Below are 19366 nucleotides of genomic sequence, written 5' to 3' on the forward strand. Positions count from 1 at the left end.
GGGGTGGGGGGTTACCTGCTTTGGGCCGGTGCTTGGGTGCTAAAATGATCCTACCAAAGACACAAGGGAAGAAACTTTCCTGAAGGCATAAGAGCAAAGACAGGACATAGTGAGTAATTCAAAACTGGTGGGGACTACAAAGGGGGGAGACTGCCACATGTAGTCAGTCTCCCTTTAAGACAGCACTGGGCTTAAGTCTTCTAACGTTTCGCTGAGAGATCTCTAGAGAGTCAGCAGGGTGAGTTGGTGAAGAATCAGCTGGGAGGAAGAGGCAGCTGCAGCCAGGTGGGCTACCATTGACTGAAGAAGTGGTGCTGGGATTAGTGGCCACAGAGGAAGCAGAAGGAAAGTTTATACACCGTTTTACTTCACATGTACTATTTTAAGGGACTGTGAGTTCCTGCCTGTAAGGGGCTGTCGCTGAGCTGACAAGGAGTCTGTCAGTTCAATCAGGAGTGGATCAGCATTAGTGTGTGTGTAGGAGGAAAGCTGAAGAGGAGTCTGTATATAGGAAGTTGTCCCTGAACTTGTTGTTATCATCAAGTGGGAATCCCATAAACTTCCTATCCCCATCCAAGATGTTACCTCCCAATAAACATCAAAAACAAAGCTACGGACTATTTTCTGACTTTGTATGCCTGTGAGGATTCAGTGTGCCTGGCTGGGCAGGAGTGAGGGATCCCTATTTATCTGCAGCTCCTACATGGAGTTTGCTACATATATTTATACTGTATACGTGACGTCACTGTTTTCTCTGAATCCATTCAAGTTTAAGCCTGTGCTGAGTCCTGATAAAAGTGAAGTGGTGTTGCCCCACATTAGCTGTTTTATATTACTTATTTACCAACAATTAAATTGACCATGGACTCTTTCGGTTTTGGTCTGTCTCTCCTTCCTGTCCTAGGGATGATTATGTTCTGTTAGCTAATCTTTGCATTAACACACTTTTATCATCTTCAGTGAAATCCATCCCTGCAACTGTTGATTCCCAATGTAGCCAAAACTACTGTTGCATGATCTCATCATATTCCAGATTAATTTCGGTGCTACCCACTCCAGTGTTATACCAGTCAACCGAGTTACAGTGCATGGGTAATTGTATTCTTATGCTATTGGGTGATTTAACAATGTGCACTTAATTTGCAACACATTGAAATAAATATGCTATCAAAGAGGTGGATGTAAAATCACTCACAACTTTGTGTTATAAAATGGAAATGTAATCATAGTAGGAGACATCCTTCAGTACTCTAAAAAGTGAAAAATGTACGTTTCCCTTGTCTGTGTTATCGGTCTCAGTTAAATTTATTATCTGAGGTCAGAAACAATCCCCTACTGCCTCACAGAAGATGTTCTATTGAACGAAACGTATGTCAGGCAAGGAATAGCAGTGATGTCTTAACCACTTAAGGACCGAGCCTCTTCCTGAGATTTGTTGTTTACAAGTTAAAAGTTAAAAACAGTTTTTTGCTAGAAAATTACTTAGAATCCCCAAACATTATACATTTTTTTCTAACACTTTTTTGGGAAAAAAATACACTTTCTTTGAATTAAAAAATATGACAAGCAGTAAAGTTAGCCCAATTTTTTTTATATTGTGAAAGATAATGTTAAATTGATACCCAACACGTCACGCTTCAAAACTGCGCCCGCTCGTGGATAGGCGACACACTTTTACCCTTAAGAATCTCCATAGGCAACGTTTGAAAAATTCTACAGGTTGCATGTTTTGAGTTTCAGAGGAGGTCTAGAGCTACAATTATTGCTCTCGCTCTACTGATTGTGGCGATACTTCACATGTGTGGTTTGAGCACCATTTTCATATGCGGACGCTACTCACATATGCGTTTGCTTCTGGACGCGAGCTCGTCAGGACAGGGCGTGTTTAAAAAAAATGTTTTTCTTATTTATTTTACCTATTTTTTATTTTTACACCATTTAGAAAAAAAAATGTTGCCACTTTTATCTCTATTACAAGGAATGTAAACATTCCTTGTAAAACAAAAAATGCCAGGACCTCTCAAATATGAGATCTGGGGTCAAAAAAGATCTCAGATCTCATATTTACACTAAAATGCAAAAAAAAAATTTGTCATTTAAAAAAAGGATTTTAAAAAATGGCCCTTTAAGAGCTATGGGCGGAAGTGATCTTTTCACATCACTTCCGCCCTGCAATGTCATGGAGATGGGTGGGGGCCATCTTACCCTCAATGGTCTCCATGCTCAGCCAGTGAACGGACCGGATCGCCTCCGCCACTGCCGACGGGCTCCGGTAAGCGGTGAAGGGCACCAGAGAATATGCCGCAGAGACCACTTTTATCTTGTAGCCAACCGCCTGCCAAATACGAGGATACCGGGGTTATCGCAGCTAGCTGCTGCCGTAACAACAATATCCATCCTCAAAATTAGGACATATATCGGCGTGTGCTGGTCGGCAAGTGGTTAAGACTCATGCAGAGTGTTTGACTGATGTTTTTCCAATATGCCTGTGTAACTTATCTTTGCGGTAAGTAGATTGGCTATTAAACTATTGTTCTTTTAATTGAACACTGCGCAATGCTTTTCTTCCTCTTCCTTCTGGTTTACTGCATGATCAGGTCTGAGGCTCCTATGCGATCGATATATGCATCACTGGCATCCACTTAACAGGCTGAACAGTTGAGCTGACTTATACCTGAAGTAAGGGGTGAATACTCACTAATGCATCTATAGGCCTTGAAAGATCTTATTATCTGGTAAGAAGATATTTTTGTTTTATCTATCCCCTGAGGAGCATGAGGTGACTTGTCCCTAGTTGGAAGGACACCACCCTTTTTTCACCCGGTCACCCGGCTTCGATTAACGGCAGCACAATGACACCTCTGCGCGAATCGCCGTAGCAGTATGGAGGGCGCTTTAAGGAGTATAGGGGGCACGCACACGCCCACTGTGTGACGTAGGAGCCAATGCCCGTGGGAGGCGACCACGATGGCCACCGGCTACCCGTGATTGCTCCTGAGGACAGAATGGAGATCTGTCAATGTAAACAGACAGATCTCCATTCTGTCAGGGGTGAGGAGAGCGATCTGTTGTTCCTAATGCTTAGGAACAACGATCACTCTCCTCCCCCAGGCAGTCCCATTACCCCACAGTTAGAATCACTCCCTAGGACACACATTTAACCCCTTGATCGCCCCCAGTGTTAACTCCTTCCCCAGTGACATTTACTCAGTAATCAATGGCTATTTATAGCACTGATCACTGTATAAATATCAATGGTCTCAAAACAGTGTCAAAAGTGTCCGATCTGTCCGCTGCAATGTCGCAGTCCCGATAAAAATCACAGACCGCCGCCATTACCATTAAAAAAAGAAAATTATAGTAACAATTTTATAAATCTATCCCCTATTTTGCAGACGGTATGACATTTGTACAAACCAATCAATATAAGCTTAATGCTTTTTTTTTACCAAAAATATGTAGAAGAATACATATCGGCCTAAACCGTGGAAGAATTTATTTGATATTTTTTGGGGATATTTATTATAGCAAAAAGTTAAAAATATAGCTTTTTTTCAAAATTGTCTGTATTTTTTTGTTTATAGTGCAAAAAAAAAAAAACGCAGGGGTGATTGAATACCACCAAAATAAAGCTCTATTTGTGGGTAAAAAAAGGACGTCAATTTTGTTTGGGTACAGCGTAGCACGACCATGCAATTGTCAGTTAAAGCGACATAGCATCGTATTGCAAATAAATGGCCTGGTCAGGAAGGGGGTAAATTCTTTCGGGACTGAAGTCGTTAAACATATAATGTGTTTTTGATTATGTGAAGGACTTTAACGGTTTATATCCTCTGATAGTATATTGAGGAAAGACTTTACTATATATCACTATTATTACAGCGCAACTTTTTTTCTTTAATTATTTGCTTTTATGTTGTGCACATTTTTATGAGTGCTGCTATGTATATGTTTCCCATATATACAGAAACAATTGAGTACTGTCCGTGATACTGTTTGGACCTTGAAGAAGGGGACATACTCTGAAAGCTTGTCCTGAAAAATTTTATGTAAGTGCAAAAAAAATAAAAAAATAAAAAGTATCACGGACAGTACTCAAATGTTTCTGTTGCAAGTGTACTAATATGGCTACAATCACCTCAAGAATGGTTTATCTGAGGACAGATTTCATTGTATTCCACTGCAACTCAGCAAGGCACTGTGTGCATAATAGAAAGCAGAAAGCATTTTTTTAAGGTTACTGATGCAGCATTAAGGTTGACTAGGCTAGAAAAGGAAGAGAAAAAACTTGTCAGGTTGGCTGCGTTGTTGTAAGCTTTTTACAAACTAAAACTGAGCAGGTAACAACCCTACATAAAGGCAGCTGATGAGATACTGTGAGCAGGTAGAGGAGAATATCACATGTCAAATGGCAGTAATCATTTTTTATCATAAACATGCCACAAACAAAGAGTTCAGTTTCCTATATACCAGTGATGGCGAGCCCTGGCACCTCAGATGTTTTGGAACAACATTTCCCATGATGCTCATGCCCTCTGCAGTGTAGTTGAGAATCGTGGGAAATGTAGTTCTAAAACATCTGGGGTGCCAAGGTTCGCCATCACTGCTATAAACACATGAAAAAGGCAGAGATAAGGTACTTCTGCCTCAGCCCCAGCTAACAGTTTGACCTGTCCATATTGTATCCACTCATCATTTGTTCTGACAACATCTTAATCCTACGGGCTCTCCCATTTATTAATTCAGAAGAACAAGGTCTAAAATGTTGTATTTTGTTTGTTAACAGCAAAACCTGGTATGTGATATAAGTGAACGTTACCTGTCGGTTGCTGATGGTGAGTTTCTCTAAGAAGTGTCTTAAGACAGTGGATGGGTCCTCAATCAAACAGTTCCAGAGCACTTGTTGGGCTACTGCACTCACTACAGGAAAACAGAATAAAAAAATCAACATCAAATAGGGAAGGGAAACATCAGTCCAGTGCTAAAAATACATAACAAATAATACTTATGGTATAAGCTATAACAGACCAGACTTATAAAAGCCTTGTGGGATATGTTTTCAATATATACAGAGGAATATTTATAAATCAGTGAATCTGTAGGAGAATCTTCCAGGTCCATGTGTTATAGTGACAGTGATCAATTTTACACCAGAGAGCCTCCTATGTGATATATATCTATATATATATCTATATCTATATATTTATGGTCGGAGCCCTCCGCTGTAAGAGATATGAAAGAACACATAAACACGTCACAAGACTAACAACATAAAATAGACCTGAGTTGTGCCCTTGGTCTGCTGTAAGGTAAGCCCTGGTGAGCTGGGCGGTGAGCCCTGCTCTGCTGGGCGATATGCCAAGAGAAGGCCGCATACCTTAAGAAAGTAAATGAATGTTTCTGTAGAGAAACGTGTTTTAAGTGAAGTACTCTGAGAAGGGAAATGGGTGGGTGGGTACCTTGCACTGGAACCGACACAGACCGTTGTGGGTGGTCTGATTATATACCCTCCGGGCTCCTCCCATAATTACGGGCCACCATACTGGCCCTCTTATTTATGGTCGGAGCCCTCCGCTGTAAGAGATATGAAAGAACACATAAACACGTCACAAGACTAACAACATAAAATAGACCTGAGTTGTGCCCTTGGTCTGCTGTAAGGTAAGCCCTGGTGAGCTGGGCGGTGAGCCCTGCTCTGCTGGGCGATATGCCAAGAGAAGGCCGCAAAAGATTTGGTGTAGGGAGGTAATTATTAATTTATGTACAACAAGACACTACGGGGCAAAGTTTCTGAAGGCTCAGGACATTTCCACTTGTGGATTGGAGATGTATCGAGTAAAGCAGGTGGATTCCCGCCTGCCCATCTTTGATCGCGTGGACTGGGACCCCGTTTCGTGAGGCTGCTGATGCTGCTCCAATGCGAAAGAATGTCCAAGAAAATGACCAAGGTCCTGGCCTAATTTGCTCAAAAGGAACCTGACATGACTAATGAACTGGTTGCTGCCTGGGGTACTAATCGAGAACGGTAGTAATGGGCTGTCCTGCGAGGGATCAAACATATGGGCCAAAAATTGATCTAGGATGGACACGGGGCACCAGGCTTTGAGAGTTTGGAAAGGTTTTATGTCAACCCCTGGACCGGACTATTGTGTTTTGGACACGCTGAGGAGCAAGATGAAGTCTGATGGCGTGTGAGGTGGTGTCTACGTAACACTTTACAACTGGGATGGTGACAGTATTCACTGGGGCGTAATAAGCTGTAGAAAGCCAGGTAGATGGCTGCTTGAAGGACCAGGCTGAATTTAGCCAAAAGGGGAATGTGACAGGATGAAAGATATGTCTCGGAATATGGCGCTGGTGACGGGTAGCCGTTTGATACTGATTTGAGGTCATTGCCTGTGAATACCATACAACATGGTCTTGACCGTATGGGCAGGGAACAAGACGGTTTGTTAGGATCTCATAAGGGGATGAAATACTGGATGTCAGCTGAGTGGGGTCTTAGGTATTGTGTGACAATGCCAACTGTGTGCGGTGGCATAATATGAAGACCAGGATGTGATGGAGAACTCTTGGTATTGCTCTGGGGTTTGAGGCTAGTAACCTGACATAGAACCTCTAGGCTGCCCGGTAGGCCTTCAGGTTGTTGTGAGATAATGAAAGATTAATAAGGCAGGTAGCATCGTGAAAGTGTTGTTTGAATCCGAGGTTAGCTACGACCAGTGTGGGATAAGAGACATGGTCGGGTCGGTTCCAGGTTCCTGCAAAAAACAACGAAGCAAAGTTAACGGGTAGTGCGTCGGCCAGATTATTGCGTTTGTCTGGGATGTGGACGCATAGGACGTTAGATTGGTGCTGTGGGGATAGTGGCACCAGCCTGCACAGGAAGGCCACAATGGCCAGCTACTAGGACCTCCTTTATTTATAATACTGGCTATAGCTTGGTTGTCTGTGGCGAACGTCACTGTTTGTCCTGCCCAGTTGTTGCACCAGACTTGAGCTGCTGCGACAATGGGGTAGAGGTCGAACAAAGAGGAGGACTAACTGAACCCAGGAATCAAGAGGATTTCTGACGGCTATGGCCCTATAAACCCAATTTGGCCAAAATTGAGGCGAGGACCTGTGGAGGCTGCGGTGACCATGACTACCTGAGATGAAGAGAGAGATGCTGAGGGAATACACATTGGCATGCCATTCCAATTTGTGAGAAAATCGACTCTCATGGGCAGATCTGCTATAGCTGGCACATTTTAATTTAAGGATTTAGTCAGGGTCTTTGACTGGAACAGAAACACTAAAAGATGGGAGGTAAAAGATCCCCTTGAGTCTGGCTGCTGCCTTGGCTGAAAATGAGCAGTGATAGTCAAAGGATGGGCACCCTGCGTACTTGTGACCTGCTGCGTGCAGATACGGGTCCAATTCTACCCTCCTGTTGGGGTTGCTCTGCCTAGCATGTCTCTGACTGTCCCCAAGGTTCGCACAAACTCTGTGACAGTGAGCTTGCGATTAAGTAAAGGGTCTCTGGCCTTCAGGATGACGGAGACATCTCCCCGCGAATATGATTTGTTCTAGGCCAAGTTGTGTACTGCTATGAGGAGGGATGCTAAGTTAACGTTGTTGTCATCCAAGATGTCCTCCTAGATGCCCTGCTAGGACAAGGTGTGCAGGGAAGACGATGGTGCAGAAGTTGGGTGTATCTGTAAGTGAAGGTACGGGAATGACGGTGGTGACTGGAGCTGGTAGGGGGCACGGCTGGGCATACCTCCAGGGCTGTCACTCTGCTTGGACTTCGGCGACTGCTGCTGACAGTGTGGTTACCCAGGAGTGCAGCTGAGTAGTCGCAAAGAAGATAGACTGAAGTGGTGCCTGGAAGGGCTGCCACTGGCGGTGGAAACAGTAGCCTAAAGGCTTGGTTTCCTGGCTGCAGCAGGGTAGGATTTACTCCTGCGACACCGTTCTGCTATGAGCTTATTTTTTTTTTTTTATTATTATTATTTTTTTTTTTTAAATTGGTCCAAGCTCTTGTGAGACTGTAAACCGCCGCTTGCTGAGCCCGTAAAGGGTGATGGCAGGGCTGAGGCAAAGTCCTCACTGTCTGCCTGCGACATGGCGTCAACTAAAAGCAAGGGGAGGGTGCGTATGTTTGAGGTAAGTTGCAAAGGTAGGAGGGGATAGTTGCGTTGGGTAGATAAGATGAAAGGCGGAAGGAACCAAGAAGAATAGGACAAGGAACGACAGCCATAGTGACAGTTGGTTTGCGCTTGAGCGCTGTTGAGTGTGACTTTAGAAAACTCAAAAGAATGCGTAACAACCGAGGTGAGCCAGGAGGTGACTGGCTAGGTAACCGATAGCTCGGGTGTCAGTCTGTGCTCGGCACAGACTAATGAACCAGAGCGCCCCAGGGCGGACTGGGGTGGGTAGCTGAAGTCTGGTATACTAAGTAGGAATGTTGCGATCTGTAGTTAATTGACGTGGGTTCGGTCTACTAATGCTTGCACTGCCAGCAAGTATGGAGATTAGGCGACCTTGTCTGCGTATTGAAGGCTTGTGCTTCGAAAACAGAGTGAAGTGCACAGAAGTATGTGACAGTTGCTAACGCCTCAGGAGCAGGTCAAATTCTGTATGTGAAGTAAAAATATGTAGTTAAAGAGTGTTTAAGAGAAAGGGGGAATCCCATTGAACTACACACCTGACTTTATGCACTAGTTGTGAAGTCGACTGGTTGGAGGCGAGAACTGAGTTGACCGGGAGCCTGTAGTAAGGTGACATGAGAATTTTGTTTTGACAATGGGGATTGCAAAGAGCTGTTTGGGGCAAAGCTGGCCCCCTGGTGAAGATGCAAGCCCTCGACAATGGGTTTTTTTTTTTTTTTTTGGAAGATAGTGTCCAAACCTGGTGCAGGGTGGACTAACTGGTGTACTAACTGGCCTAAAAGGGGAAAGCGACAGAGAAAACGATGAGCAGCCGTGTTGCTACTGGAGACGATGAGTGGAAGTTTGAGCCATTTGCTGAAATGCTTGCAGCGATTGCAAGGAAGCGGCCTTATTTGAATTATAAATTGAATTATGAGGTGAGAATGAATGAATGAATGAATGAGGTGAACAGCTGTGTTGCTACTGGAGACGATGAGTGGCCGTATTAAGCCATTGCAAGAAAGCAGCTTTATTTGAATCTATAAATTTAATTATAAGGCCTCATGCACACGGACGTTTTTACAGCCACTTTTTTGAGCTTTTTTTGCAGCTTAAAAACGGCTGTCCATGTTAGTCTATGGCTTCATGTCCACCTAGGCGTTTTTGAGCTGCAAATGGCATAGGCGTTTTTAAGCTGTAAAAAAAACCCAGGACCAGTGCGTTCCGTGGCGTGGAGCTAGAGCTGTAAAAACGCGAATCGCGGGAAAACGCGCAAAAACGCGCATAAACGCACAACATATTTTCTTTGTTTTCTGAGTGCTATAGCCAAGAGATGTGTTTCTTAAAAAACGCTACTTAACGCTAACGCTAAAAAACGCCAATGCAAAACGCGGTAAAAATCACGTTTTTAACAACGATTTTTCCAGGCATCGGAGCTAGCTTTGCAGCCAGTTTTTTAAAACGTCCGTGTGCATGAGCACTTAGTGTGTAGGAATGAGGAGAGCAGCCGTTTTGCTACTAGAGATGAGTGGCCGTATTGAGCCATTGCATCGATGCTCGCAGCGATTGCAAGGAAGCAGCTTTATTTGAAAGGTGAAAGCAATGTTTGCGGATTTATAAGTGTGTAGGTATGAGGTGAACAGCAGTGTTGCTACTGGAGACGATTGGCAGTTTTGAGCCAAATGCAGAAAGACTTGCAGCGATTGCAAGAACGCAGCTTTGTTGAAAGGCGAAAGAAAGGTTATAGAGGAACTGTGATTATGTAGGAATGACCGTGCGCAATACTGAGCAAATTGGTGGAGAGAATTGTGTACGATCATGTATGGATAGACTGAGAAGGTCAAATGTAAGTACTGCTGAATTTGTACAGTCGATGTGACTAGTTTGAACTGGGCTATAGCTATGGAATAGTCTGCGAAAGATTTGACTCATTTGAGTCGGTGATGCAACAGGATTCGGCTTGGTTGCGTTTGGCAAGGACTGGAATCGTTGCGCCGACGCTGCGACTAGACTCGAATCCTCCGTAGATGCGACTGAGAGGCTGGTATATGGGATCCGACCGTATCGCTGAGGATATGGCTGGGTTCGGATTGATTGAATTGTGATGGTGGTTGAAGGGGCTGGTGATTGTCAATGATCCGAAACATAGAAGCGAAGTTGCGACTAGATTCGAAACGGCCGTAGATGCGAGGTGACTACAGGGCTCGTATGACAGATCTGCCCGTGTTGCAGATGATATGGCTGGGTTTGAATCGACTAAATGGTGATGGCGGTTGAAGGGGCTTGTGACTGCCGAGGATCCGAAACATAGAAGCGAAGTTGCGACTAGATTTCGAATCGGCCGTAGATGTGAGGTGACTACGGGGTTCGTATGACAGATCTGACCGTATTGCCGATGATATGGCTGGGTTCGAATCCACTAAATGGTGATGACGGTTGAAGGGGCTTGTAATTGCCGAGGATCCGAAACATAGAAGCGAAGTTGCGACTAGATTTGGAATCGGCCGTAGATGCGAGGTGAGTAAGGGGCTTGAATGTCGGATTTGACCGCATCGACCGTGAAGTGATCGGCTCGAGTAAACCCGCGTTGGGTAGAAAGGATGAAATACATGAAAGATGACATAGACTTATGGTGGCGTGAGTGCGACTTTGCAAAACGAACATGATAAACGAACATGATAAGGTAACTATTGGAGTTTAGAAGAGCGGTAACAACAAAGTCCTACCTGCGACAGCGAGTGTGTAGCGGTCCGAGCGTGGGACAATCGATGAAGATATACGACCGATCTCGAAGGTACAACTACGTGGACATGCAGTGAGTTGGCAGAGTCAGCCTCTGCAATGCTTTTGACACGAATCAGCTCAAAAATGTATGAGATGAATCTGATATAAATTGGCAGTAAGGAGTATCTGATGCGAATTGGTTGTAGAGTGTATGCCATTCCTTACTGTGAAACCAAACACCTATCAACCACCCATCCCCCCAGGCTAGTCAAGTGCAGGAAAGACATCAGGTGGGTTTAATTACACCCCAATCAGCCACAGAAACCCATACAAACAATACCTGTTTATCTCAAAAAAGGATGAGAACAGTGAATTTTATAACCAGTGAAGCCTATGGCGAGTGATATTGGAGAACGACCGACAGCGACTCGAAGGCTTGGATCTATGAATGAATCGTACGTTTGGTAGAAAGAGTTTACGAATGTACTATGCCTGTGCCGAACAATGTCGGGACATGAGTGTCAACAACTCAGAGGTAGGTTTTGCGAAAGGGGTGCAGGATAGTAAGCATGATAAGTCGCAAGTTTGCACATGATATGAAAAGATTCGGATACTACTTATCTGCGACCATGAGCGGGAACCGCCGACGAAGACCACGAATGAAGAAGCCGAAGTGCACCTACGATTGGACGCACGGATAGACGACCGTGAGGGAGCTGAGAAGAGTCGGCCCCTTGATTTGCAGTACCTTGCACTGGAACCGACACAGACCGTTGTGGGTGGTCTGATTATATACCCTCCGGGCTCCTCCCATAATTACGGGCCACCATACTGGCAATCTTATATATCTATATCTATATATATCTATATATATATCTATATATCTATATATATATATATATATATATATATATATATACAGTATCTCACAAAAGTGAGTACACCCCTCACATTTTTGTAGATATTTTATTATATCTTTTCATGTGACAACACTGAACAAATGTCACTTTGTTACAATGTAAAGTAGTGAGTGTACAGCTTGTATAACAGTGTAAATTTGCTGTTCCCTCAAAATAACTCTTGACACCATGTGGACCAAATACGTTTATCTTGGTCTCATCAGACCACAGGACATGGTTCCAGTAATCCATGTCCTTAGTCTGCTTGTCTTCAGAAATCTGTTTGCGGGCTTTCTTGTGCATCATCTTTAGAAGAGGCTTCCTTCTGGGATGCCAGCCATGCAGACCAATTTGAATGCAGAGGCCGTGACGTCATAATATCGTGTCCGGCCTCCGAACGATCATAGAGACTCCGGCAACCATCTTGTTTACCGGAAATCTCTATGATCATTATCTGAGGACCGGCGGATCCTGTATCCGACTCACCGATGGAAGCCTCCTGCCCGTAGGGAACGATCAAGCGGAGAAACAGCCGCTATGATTGTTCTTATAGTGCAGGGACTCTCCTTGGCTGAAAATGCCAATATCTGAATGATGTCTATAGCCTCAGGCATCATTCAGATATAACCCCGGAAAGTTGAGGCCGTCCCAGAATGTCCACCCAGCGCGAAGCGGTTAAAGTAATCGTTTTATTTTTAAAAATGCACCTGAAAGACGCAAATACAGTGTGACATTAAATATTGCAACAACCACCATTTTATTCTTTAGGGTGTCTACTAAAATATATATATATATAATATTTGGGGGTTCTAAGTAATTTTGAAACCTGAAACCAACAAATGTCACAAAAAGGTTTAGTGTTTAAGTGGTTAAACTTTTTTCACTTACACACAAAGTCTATTCCATTGACAAATTGTTACAAAGTTTATACTTAAAGAGGAAGTAAACCCCTTCAAACCACTTTGACCTACAGGTAAGCCTAGATTAAGGCTTACCTGTAGGTCCAAGCAATATCTCCTAAACCTATATGGTTTAGGAGATATTTGCCCGAAAATGGGCACCGCTGTCTACGGCGCATGCGCCGTAGACAGCGGCGCGCAGGCGCACTAAATGCGGCAAATCCAAGAATGGATTTGCCTAATTTGTCGACTCCCGTGCGCATGCGCGGGAGTGACGCCATCGCGGCTTCGCCGAATGGCAGCGTCGGAGCTGCGAGACGCGGCTCCCGTGCGCATGCGCGGGAGTGACGTCATCGCGGCTTCGCCGCTGTCATTGGTTGGAGCTGCGAGACGCCACCAGCAAGATGGATGCGGCGGACTACAGGGATCAGCGGCGACTTCGCTGGCTCCTGTGTCAGGTAAGTGACACATAATGAGCTACTATGCGATGCATAGTAGTCCATTATGCTTTACCTTTGCAGGGAAAAAAAGAGGAAGTAAACCCATCAGGGTTTACTTCCTCTTTAAGTTCAACTGATAAAGAATGTTTTGCTTCTTGGCAGGCTGCCCAGTTTTTCTATTCCTTTCTTTTGAGGGCTGTGGCTTCAGAAGAGCAGGGAGAATTTTTTGCATAGAAAGAATTGTGAAACACTTTAGTCAAAATCAAGATAACGATTCTTAACGATTAATTGCTGTGCGGCTGATGGAAAGAAGCCCCAACAACAATGGTGTAATGGAAGCTGGCAGGTGATTTCACAGGTCTGTAAATTCAGCCCTGTTGTTGAGCCGCTCATTGACACAAAGTTACCGGGGCTTAGCGATCATGTAACTGCACTGAGGAAGATAAAAAAAATAATGAAAAGGAATTTACAATGACATATTTTTCAAACAGTGGTCAGTCTGTGTAAGAGCTGGAGGAGGCAAAGTTTTAAACCAATGTTATATTAATCTTTACTTCTACTTTAAAGTGGTTGTTAAGCCACTCTAACCTGTATACACCATCAGCACTGCCTCTTACTGTAGTATCCCCTCTGTGTGTGATTTATAAAAATTAATTCTGCAAATACCTCATTCACTGCCGAGATAATGGTCACATGACCAGCCAGCTTTCTCCTCTGAAAGATGCAGCAGGCGGGGCTAAGATTCTCCTGCTGATGTCAGTCTGGAGGGGAGGAGGAAAGATCTGGCTGGTCATGTGATTGCAATCTCGGCTCTTAAATGAGGTATTTACAGCATTTATATTTATAAATCATTCACAGAGGGGGACACTGCAATAGGAGGCAGTGCTGATGGTGTATACAGGTTAGTGTTATTAGAGCAGCAAGAGTAAGGAGGGGTGGCTCACACACAGACAGGGGGGGGGGGGGGGAGGGAAGGACACAGGAGCAGAGAGAAGAGCAGATAGCAAGCTGCTGATGACTGAGGCATGTAAACTTACCATATTTCTAGTCCCAGCAGCCATGATACACCGTGGTCAGTTTACAGAGGGATGGGGAGAAACTGGCAGGATCAGCCAGGTTTTACAGGGAGCCAAATGACACAGGACAAGCACTGTGTCATATAACATGCTTTAAAGGAGCAGGATCAATTTTTCTGAGGGGGTTAGCAAATGTTTTAAGCATTTGCGCAGCCATCAAAAATAATTACCATATTGTGTATAATATGTTTATTTCTTATGATTGTCAGCTCCATATACTGGCCATAATAAGGTATTATATTATACACCATACTGTGATTATTTGTGACTGCTGTGAGAAGGCTTAAGGTACTTGCTCAGCTATTTTTGTTATAAATTGACCACTAAGTGTTAACTTGCCACCATTTATATCACTATCCAAATAAGCACTGGATTCTAGCCAAATGTGATCTGTAGAAATTTTAGAACATATACAAAATGTTTTATTTAGGACATGTGTCCTTTTTGAAATATATACCCTCCCTTCACTTGCACCTATACAAGAACATCATGTTAAATAACATAAGAGTCTTGTACCGGTTTGAAGGAGGTCTGTTTTTATTGGGAACTGCCTCACCATTGAATGTATGTCTTCTAGACTGAATAGTGGAGACACATCAGCAGGAAGAAAGAGAAGGACTATCTCAGGGCCAGCAGCATTCTTTTCCAATGTATCCATCCCTTTGAGGGAGCAGAAAGAAGAGGAATAAAAGGAGGAGGAGGTTTGGGGTGATAGCAGTGAAGGGCAGGAGTAGGAAATTGAGCAGGCTTCAAGGGGAATGTTTTACTGCTCCCAAACTCCAGAAATTGTATGTGGGTGGGGTGAGATTTCTGAGAACAGTAATTCTTGTCCTCTGGAATGATGAGGATTCAGGCTCCCCTGCTGCAGAAAGTCTTCAGCGAACATGGCCTTTAATATTAAAATGGAAATATAGCTAATCTACTGCCACCACCCCAGAAGGAGGTGAAACTACCATGTGAGTGTAAGGTCATCTGAGTCCAGGTGACAGATGCACCCTGTTGGGGTCAGAAGTGCACCTCAAGGTAGTGGACCCTACAGCTAACTGCTGTGGATGGAGCTCTAGGTGATTCAGGAGGGCACGTATTCTGGAGCACCAACATGGATCACACTGGGAGCTATAGCATGAGATTTCCCAGGGTGCGGAATCTAAGAGAAAGCGGGTGTTTACCAGAGGCCCCTAGTGGTGGGGATGGATGTAGCTGCAGTCTGGCTCCAGGTCGCGAGCCCCAGGGCCTCCCAGGTAAGGATAGTCAAGGAACACGCCAAGGTTGGGATATGAAGCAGACAAAGATAGTCAAGAACAAGCCAAGATCAGTAACTAGAATCAGACGTAGAATACACAGCAAGGAGCACACGGAAGCCAAAGACACAATATTGATCAGCAGGGCTGGCTTGCAGTGCACAGGTTAATATAGTGTTCCCCCGATAGGGTCTGGGGTGGAGCCATGCTTTGAGGAGAGATTACTTAAGCAACCAGGTGAAGGGTGGCTGGTCTCTCAAGCTGAACACATGGTGAGGTAGGCTGACAGACAAACATTACTGTGGATCCATGACATTGGGAAGGTTCTGCATAAGAAAACTCTTTGCTGCATTTTCTGATGGTGGCAGCATCCTTGCTGATGATCAACATTCCTATAATCATAGGAAGGAAGGGCACCAATAGCAGCTGGCTCGGCACCCTTTTAAAGAATTTTTAAAACCAGGCTCAGCTGCAAGCACCAATCACAAGCAGTGTCCGGACCATGTGTTGATCCCACGAGCTGTTGGGTATCCAGGCTGGACCACTGGCTGGAGATTGCAAAGTGTGCACTGTAGCTTCAGGCTTGCTCTGCAGCCAGTATCCTGTTTGAGAAGGCCTTCAGTGTAGCAGGAGATTTTGTTACAGAGAGGGGAATCTGCCTATCCCCTGACAGCATGGACCAGCTAATTTTCATTCAAGTGAACCAGTCTTGGATTGTCAATGACTACAAAACCCTGCTGCTGATGATATAGACTAAACTTTCATCTGGCACAAAAAAGAATGCCTACCACCATGGCCATCTCCTGCCACCTCTCATGGTCCATTTGGGTGATCAAACACTGTGAAGGTGCCAAATGTTTCTGTAACTGGACCTCAGCTGCCAAATTTTCTAATGTATCCTGCAGGTTAAATACTGTGTTGCACATCATGGTTTGCGTTTTTTTCAGTGACCAGGCTGCAGGGAAAATCTTGCACTGTGCATTGAAGTTTGTGACCTATTCCAGTGCTCTGGAACTCAAAAATATTCATGGCTATTGTCTTTGAGGTAAAACACTCTGTTTATTTCAAGATAAAACTTGCCACATTTCTCCCTCTCATAGTGTGACCGAACCAAGATGCTTACATACTGTTGTCCAGCCACTGTATAATATTTGTGGATATTGTCTCTCATATAAACAGTAATACACAATTTTTATTGCAAGATATAACCTGCATTTTCTCCTTCTATTTGTTGCATATTCAAGTGCTTGCATACTGTCCGGGGGCTAGCCACATACATATCTATATTTTGTATATAACTAGTCACATAGGAATGGAAGGGGGTTCAGGGAATGTTGAGTTGTGGTTTTGAAGTATTCTGTGCACCATGTTTTAATGTTTTGTTTCAAATCTTTCTTTATTATTTCTTTATAATTATAAAACATACAAAACATCCATCAACATACCTAACATCCATCAACTACTACATATTTCTCAAAAAAAAAAAAAAAAAAAAAAAATAAATATATATATATATATATATATATATATATATATATAAATCAGCCCTCATCCCTCCCCCCTACCCCATCGCTCCCCACTTCCTCACTTACAAATATTCCTTAAGGATCCCTGAGGTGCAAAACTCCTCCCACTTTTTCCAATGCTTTGAAATCGGATTCTCCACATATCCTTCTTCTCTTATTTGCTTCTCCATATAGTGTGTTTCACTCATTTCACATTTCCACTCTATTATTAATGGAGCATTTTCCTTTTTACATTTTCGCGCTATTACAACTTTTGCAGCTGTAGTCATACAGTGCAAAAACTCTATCTCTTTCTGTGTTAATGATTTAGGTGTGAGAGAGAATAGTACTATCATTATATCTATGTTTATCCTAGTACCTGTCACTCGCTGATATATTTCTGTTATCTTACCCCAAAAATCTCTTAACTTGTAACAGCTATACCATATGTGTTCTAAAGTACCCTTTTCTATTTTGCATCTCCAACAGGTTTCAGGGTTCCTTTTATTTATTCTATTCATTACTACTGGGCTTCTATACCATCTTATTGCAACTTTATAGTTTTTTTCTTGGTCCTTGATTGCTACCGATAGTTTATGTATTCTTCCATATATCCCTTCCCATTCCTTCTCTGTCAACACATTCCCTATTTCCTCCTCCCATTTTTTCACTGCTGCTATTTTTTTAATATCACCATAGGGGAGTAATAGATTGTATATCTTAGAAAGTTTTTTATTCGCTTTATCCTTATTTAATACTATTTGCTCGAATACAGTTAATTGTCTATTAATACTTATCATTAATGGATCTATATATGCTTTCAACTGAGAGTATTGCAGCCATTTATTATTATATTCATGTCCCATTTCCTGAAACGTTGGCATTCTCCCATCTATCAGGATTTGTATTATTCGCTCATGCTCCTCCATATTCCATTTAAGAAATGTTTTGCTTTTTAGTGCTGGTCTAAATTCGGGGTTGGCAAATAATGGGGTCACAGGGCCACTCATTGAGGAGAGATTTCCTTTTTTTATTATATCATCCCAAATTTTTAATGTTGTTTTTACAAAAATGGGTAACTCCTTTTCTTCTGGTCTTAAATTAGATTTTATCCATGGTTGATGTTTTATTCTAGCCCCTATTATATCTTCTTCTAGCTTTACCCATTGTTTATTTTTTGCATTATGCTGCCAATCTATAATTCTCATTATTGACGCTGCTTGGAGGTATTTGGAGAAGTCAGGCATTGCCAGTCCTCCATTTTTTTTTGTTCTTATTAATACTTCTCTTCCTATTCTAGGAACCTTATGCGACCATATAAAACTTTCTGCAGCTTCTCTTAAATCCTTCATAATCTTTCCTGATGGTATAATAGGGACCGTTTGAAAAATATATAGCATAATTGGTAGTATCACCATCTTTAGAATATTTATTTTCCCTAACCAGGAATAAGTTATTTTATCATATTTTCCTAAAAGTTTTTTTACCTTATAAATTGCTTTATTATAGTTCATGTCCTGTAGAAGTTTTAAGTCACTTGGAATATATATTCCAAGATACTTAATCGCGTCTTGTTTCCATTTAAAATCATTTAGTATTATCTTTTGCATTCCTTCTTCCAATGAGATGTTCATTACTTTAGATTTATCATAATTAACTTTAAAGTTGCTCAATTGCCCAAATCTTTCCAGTTCTTTTATTACATTTGGTATTGTAATTATAGGGTTAGTTATATATAATAAAAGATCATCTGCATATGCAGCCGTCTTATATTCTTTACCTTTAACCTCTATCCCTTTGATATCCGTATTTCCCCTTATAGCTTCCATAAGATGTTCCATTATCATACCGTACAGAAGTGGGGATAGGGGACACCCCTGTCTAGTCCCATTTGATATCTTTATATAATCTGACAACATCCCATTTGTCCTAACTTTTGCTCTTGAATTTTTATATAATGCAGTGATCCTATCTAGCATTTTAGGTCCCATTCCTATTTGCCTCAATACTTCCTCCAAGAATTGCCATCCCACCCTATCAAAAGCCTTCTCGGCATCTATAGCCAGAAGGCAGGCAGGGATGGCATTTCTCTGAGCGTATTCCATCAGTGTACATGTCTTGATAATGTTATCCCTTGTTTCTCTACCCTTCATAAAACCCGTTTGGTCCAAATTTATATGATCTGATATAATTTCTGTTATTCGTCTCGCTATTATCTTAGAGTATATTCTTATATCTATGTTTGTCAAAGATATAGGTCTATAGTTTTTACAAATTGATTGATCCTTTTCAGGCTTTAATATTAATACGATATGGGCCTTCATGCTCTGTACTGCAAATGGCTGTGTTTGAGAGATAGAGTTATATGTTTTCTTAAGAATAGGCGTGATTAAACTCTTAAATGTCTTATAGAATCTAGCGGTATACCCATCCGGGCCTGGACTCTTTCC

General features: G+C 42.7%; 1 protein-coding gene across 11 annotated transcripts in view; it reads right to left on the minus strand.

The window, feature by feature from the left end:
* The window catches only part of UNC80 (unc-80 subunit of NALCN channel complex), a 318404-nt gene that overhangs the window by 137393 nt on the left and 161645 nt on the right, over window positions 1-19366 (minus strand). For all 11 annotated transcript variants that reach the window (XM_077448370.1, XM_077448371.1, XM_077448372.1 and 8 more), the window contains one exon: window positions 4820-4920. In XM_077448370.1, the coding sequence (XP_077304496.1) occupies window positions 4820-4920 (101 nt within the window). The remainder of the gene's footprint in view (window positions 1-4819; window positions 4921-19366) is intronic.

Source organism: Lithobates pipiens, unplaced genomic scaffold (assembly GCF_037356315.1).
Source record: "Lithobates pipiens isolate NorthernLeopardFrog02 unplaced genomic scaffold, aLitPip1_a1.2 Scaffold_22, whole genome shotgun sequence".
Taxonomy (NCBI): domain Eukaryota; kingdom Metazoa; phylum Chordata; class Amphibia; order Anura; family Ranidae; genus Lithobates; species Lithobates pipiens.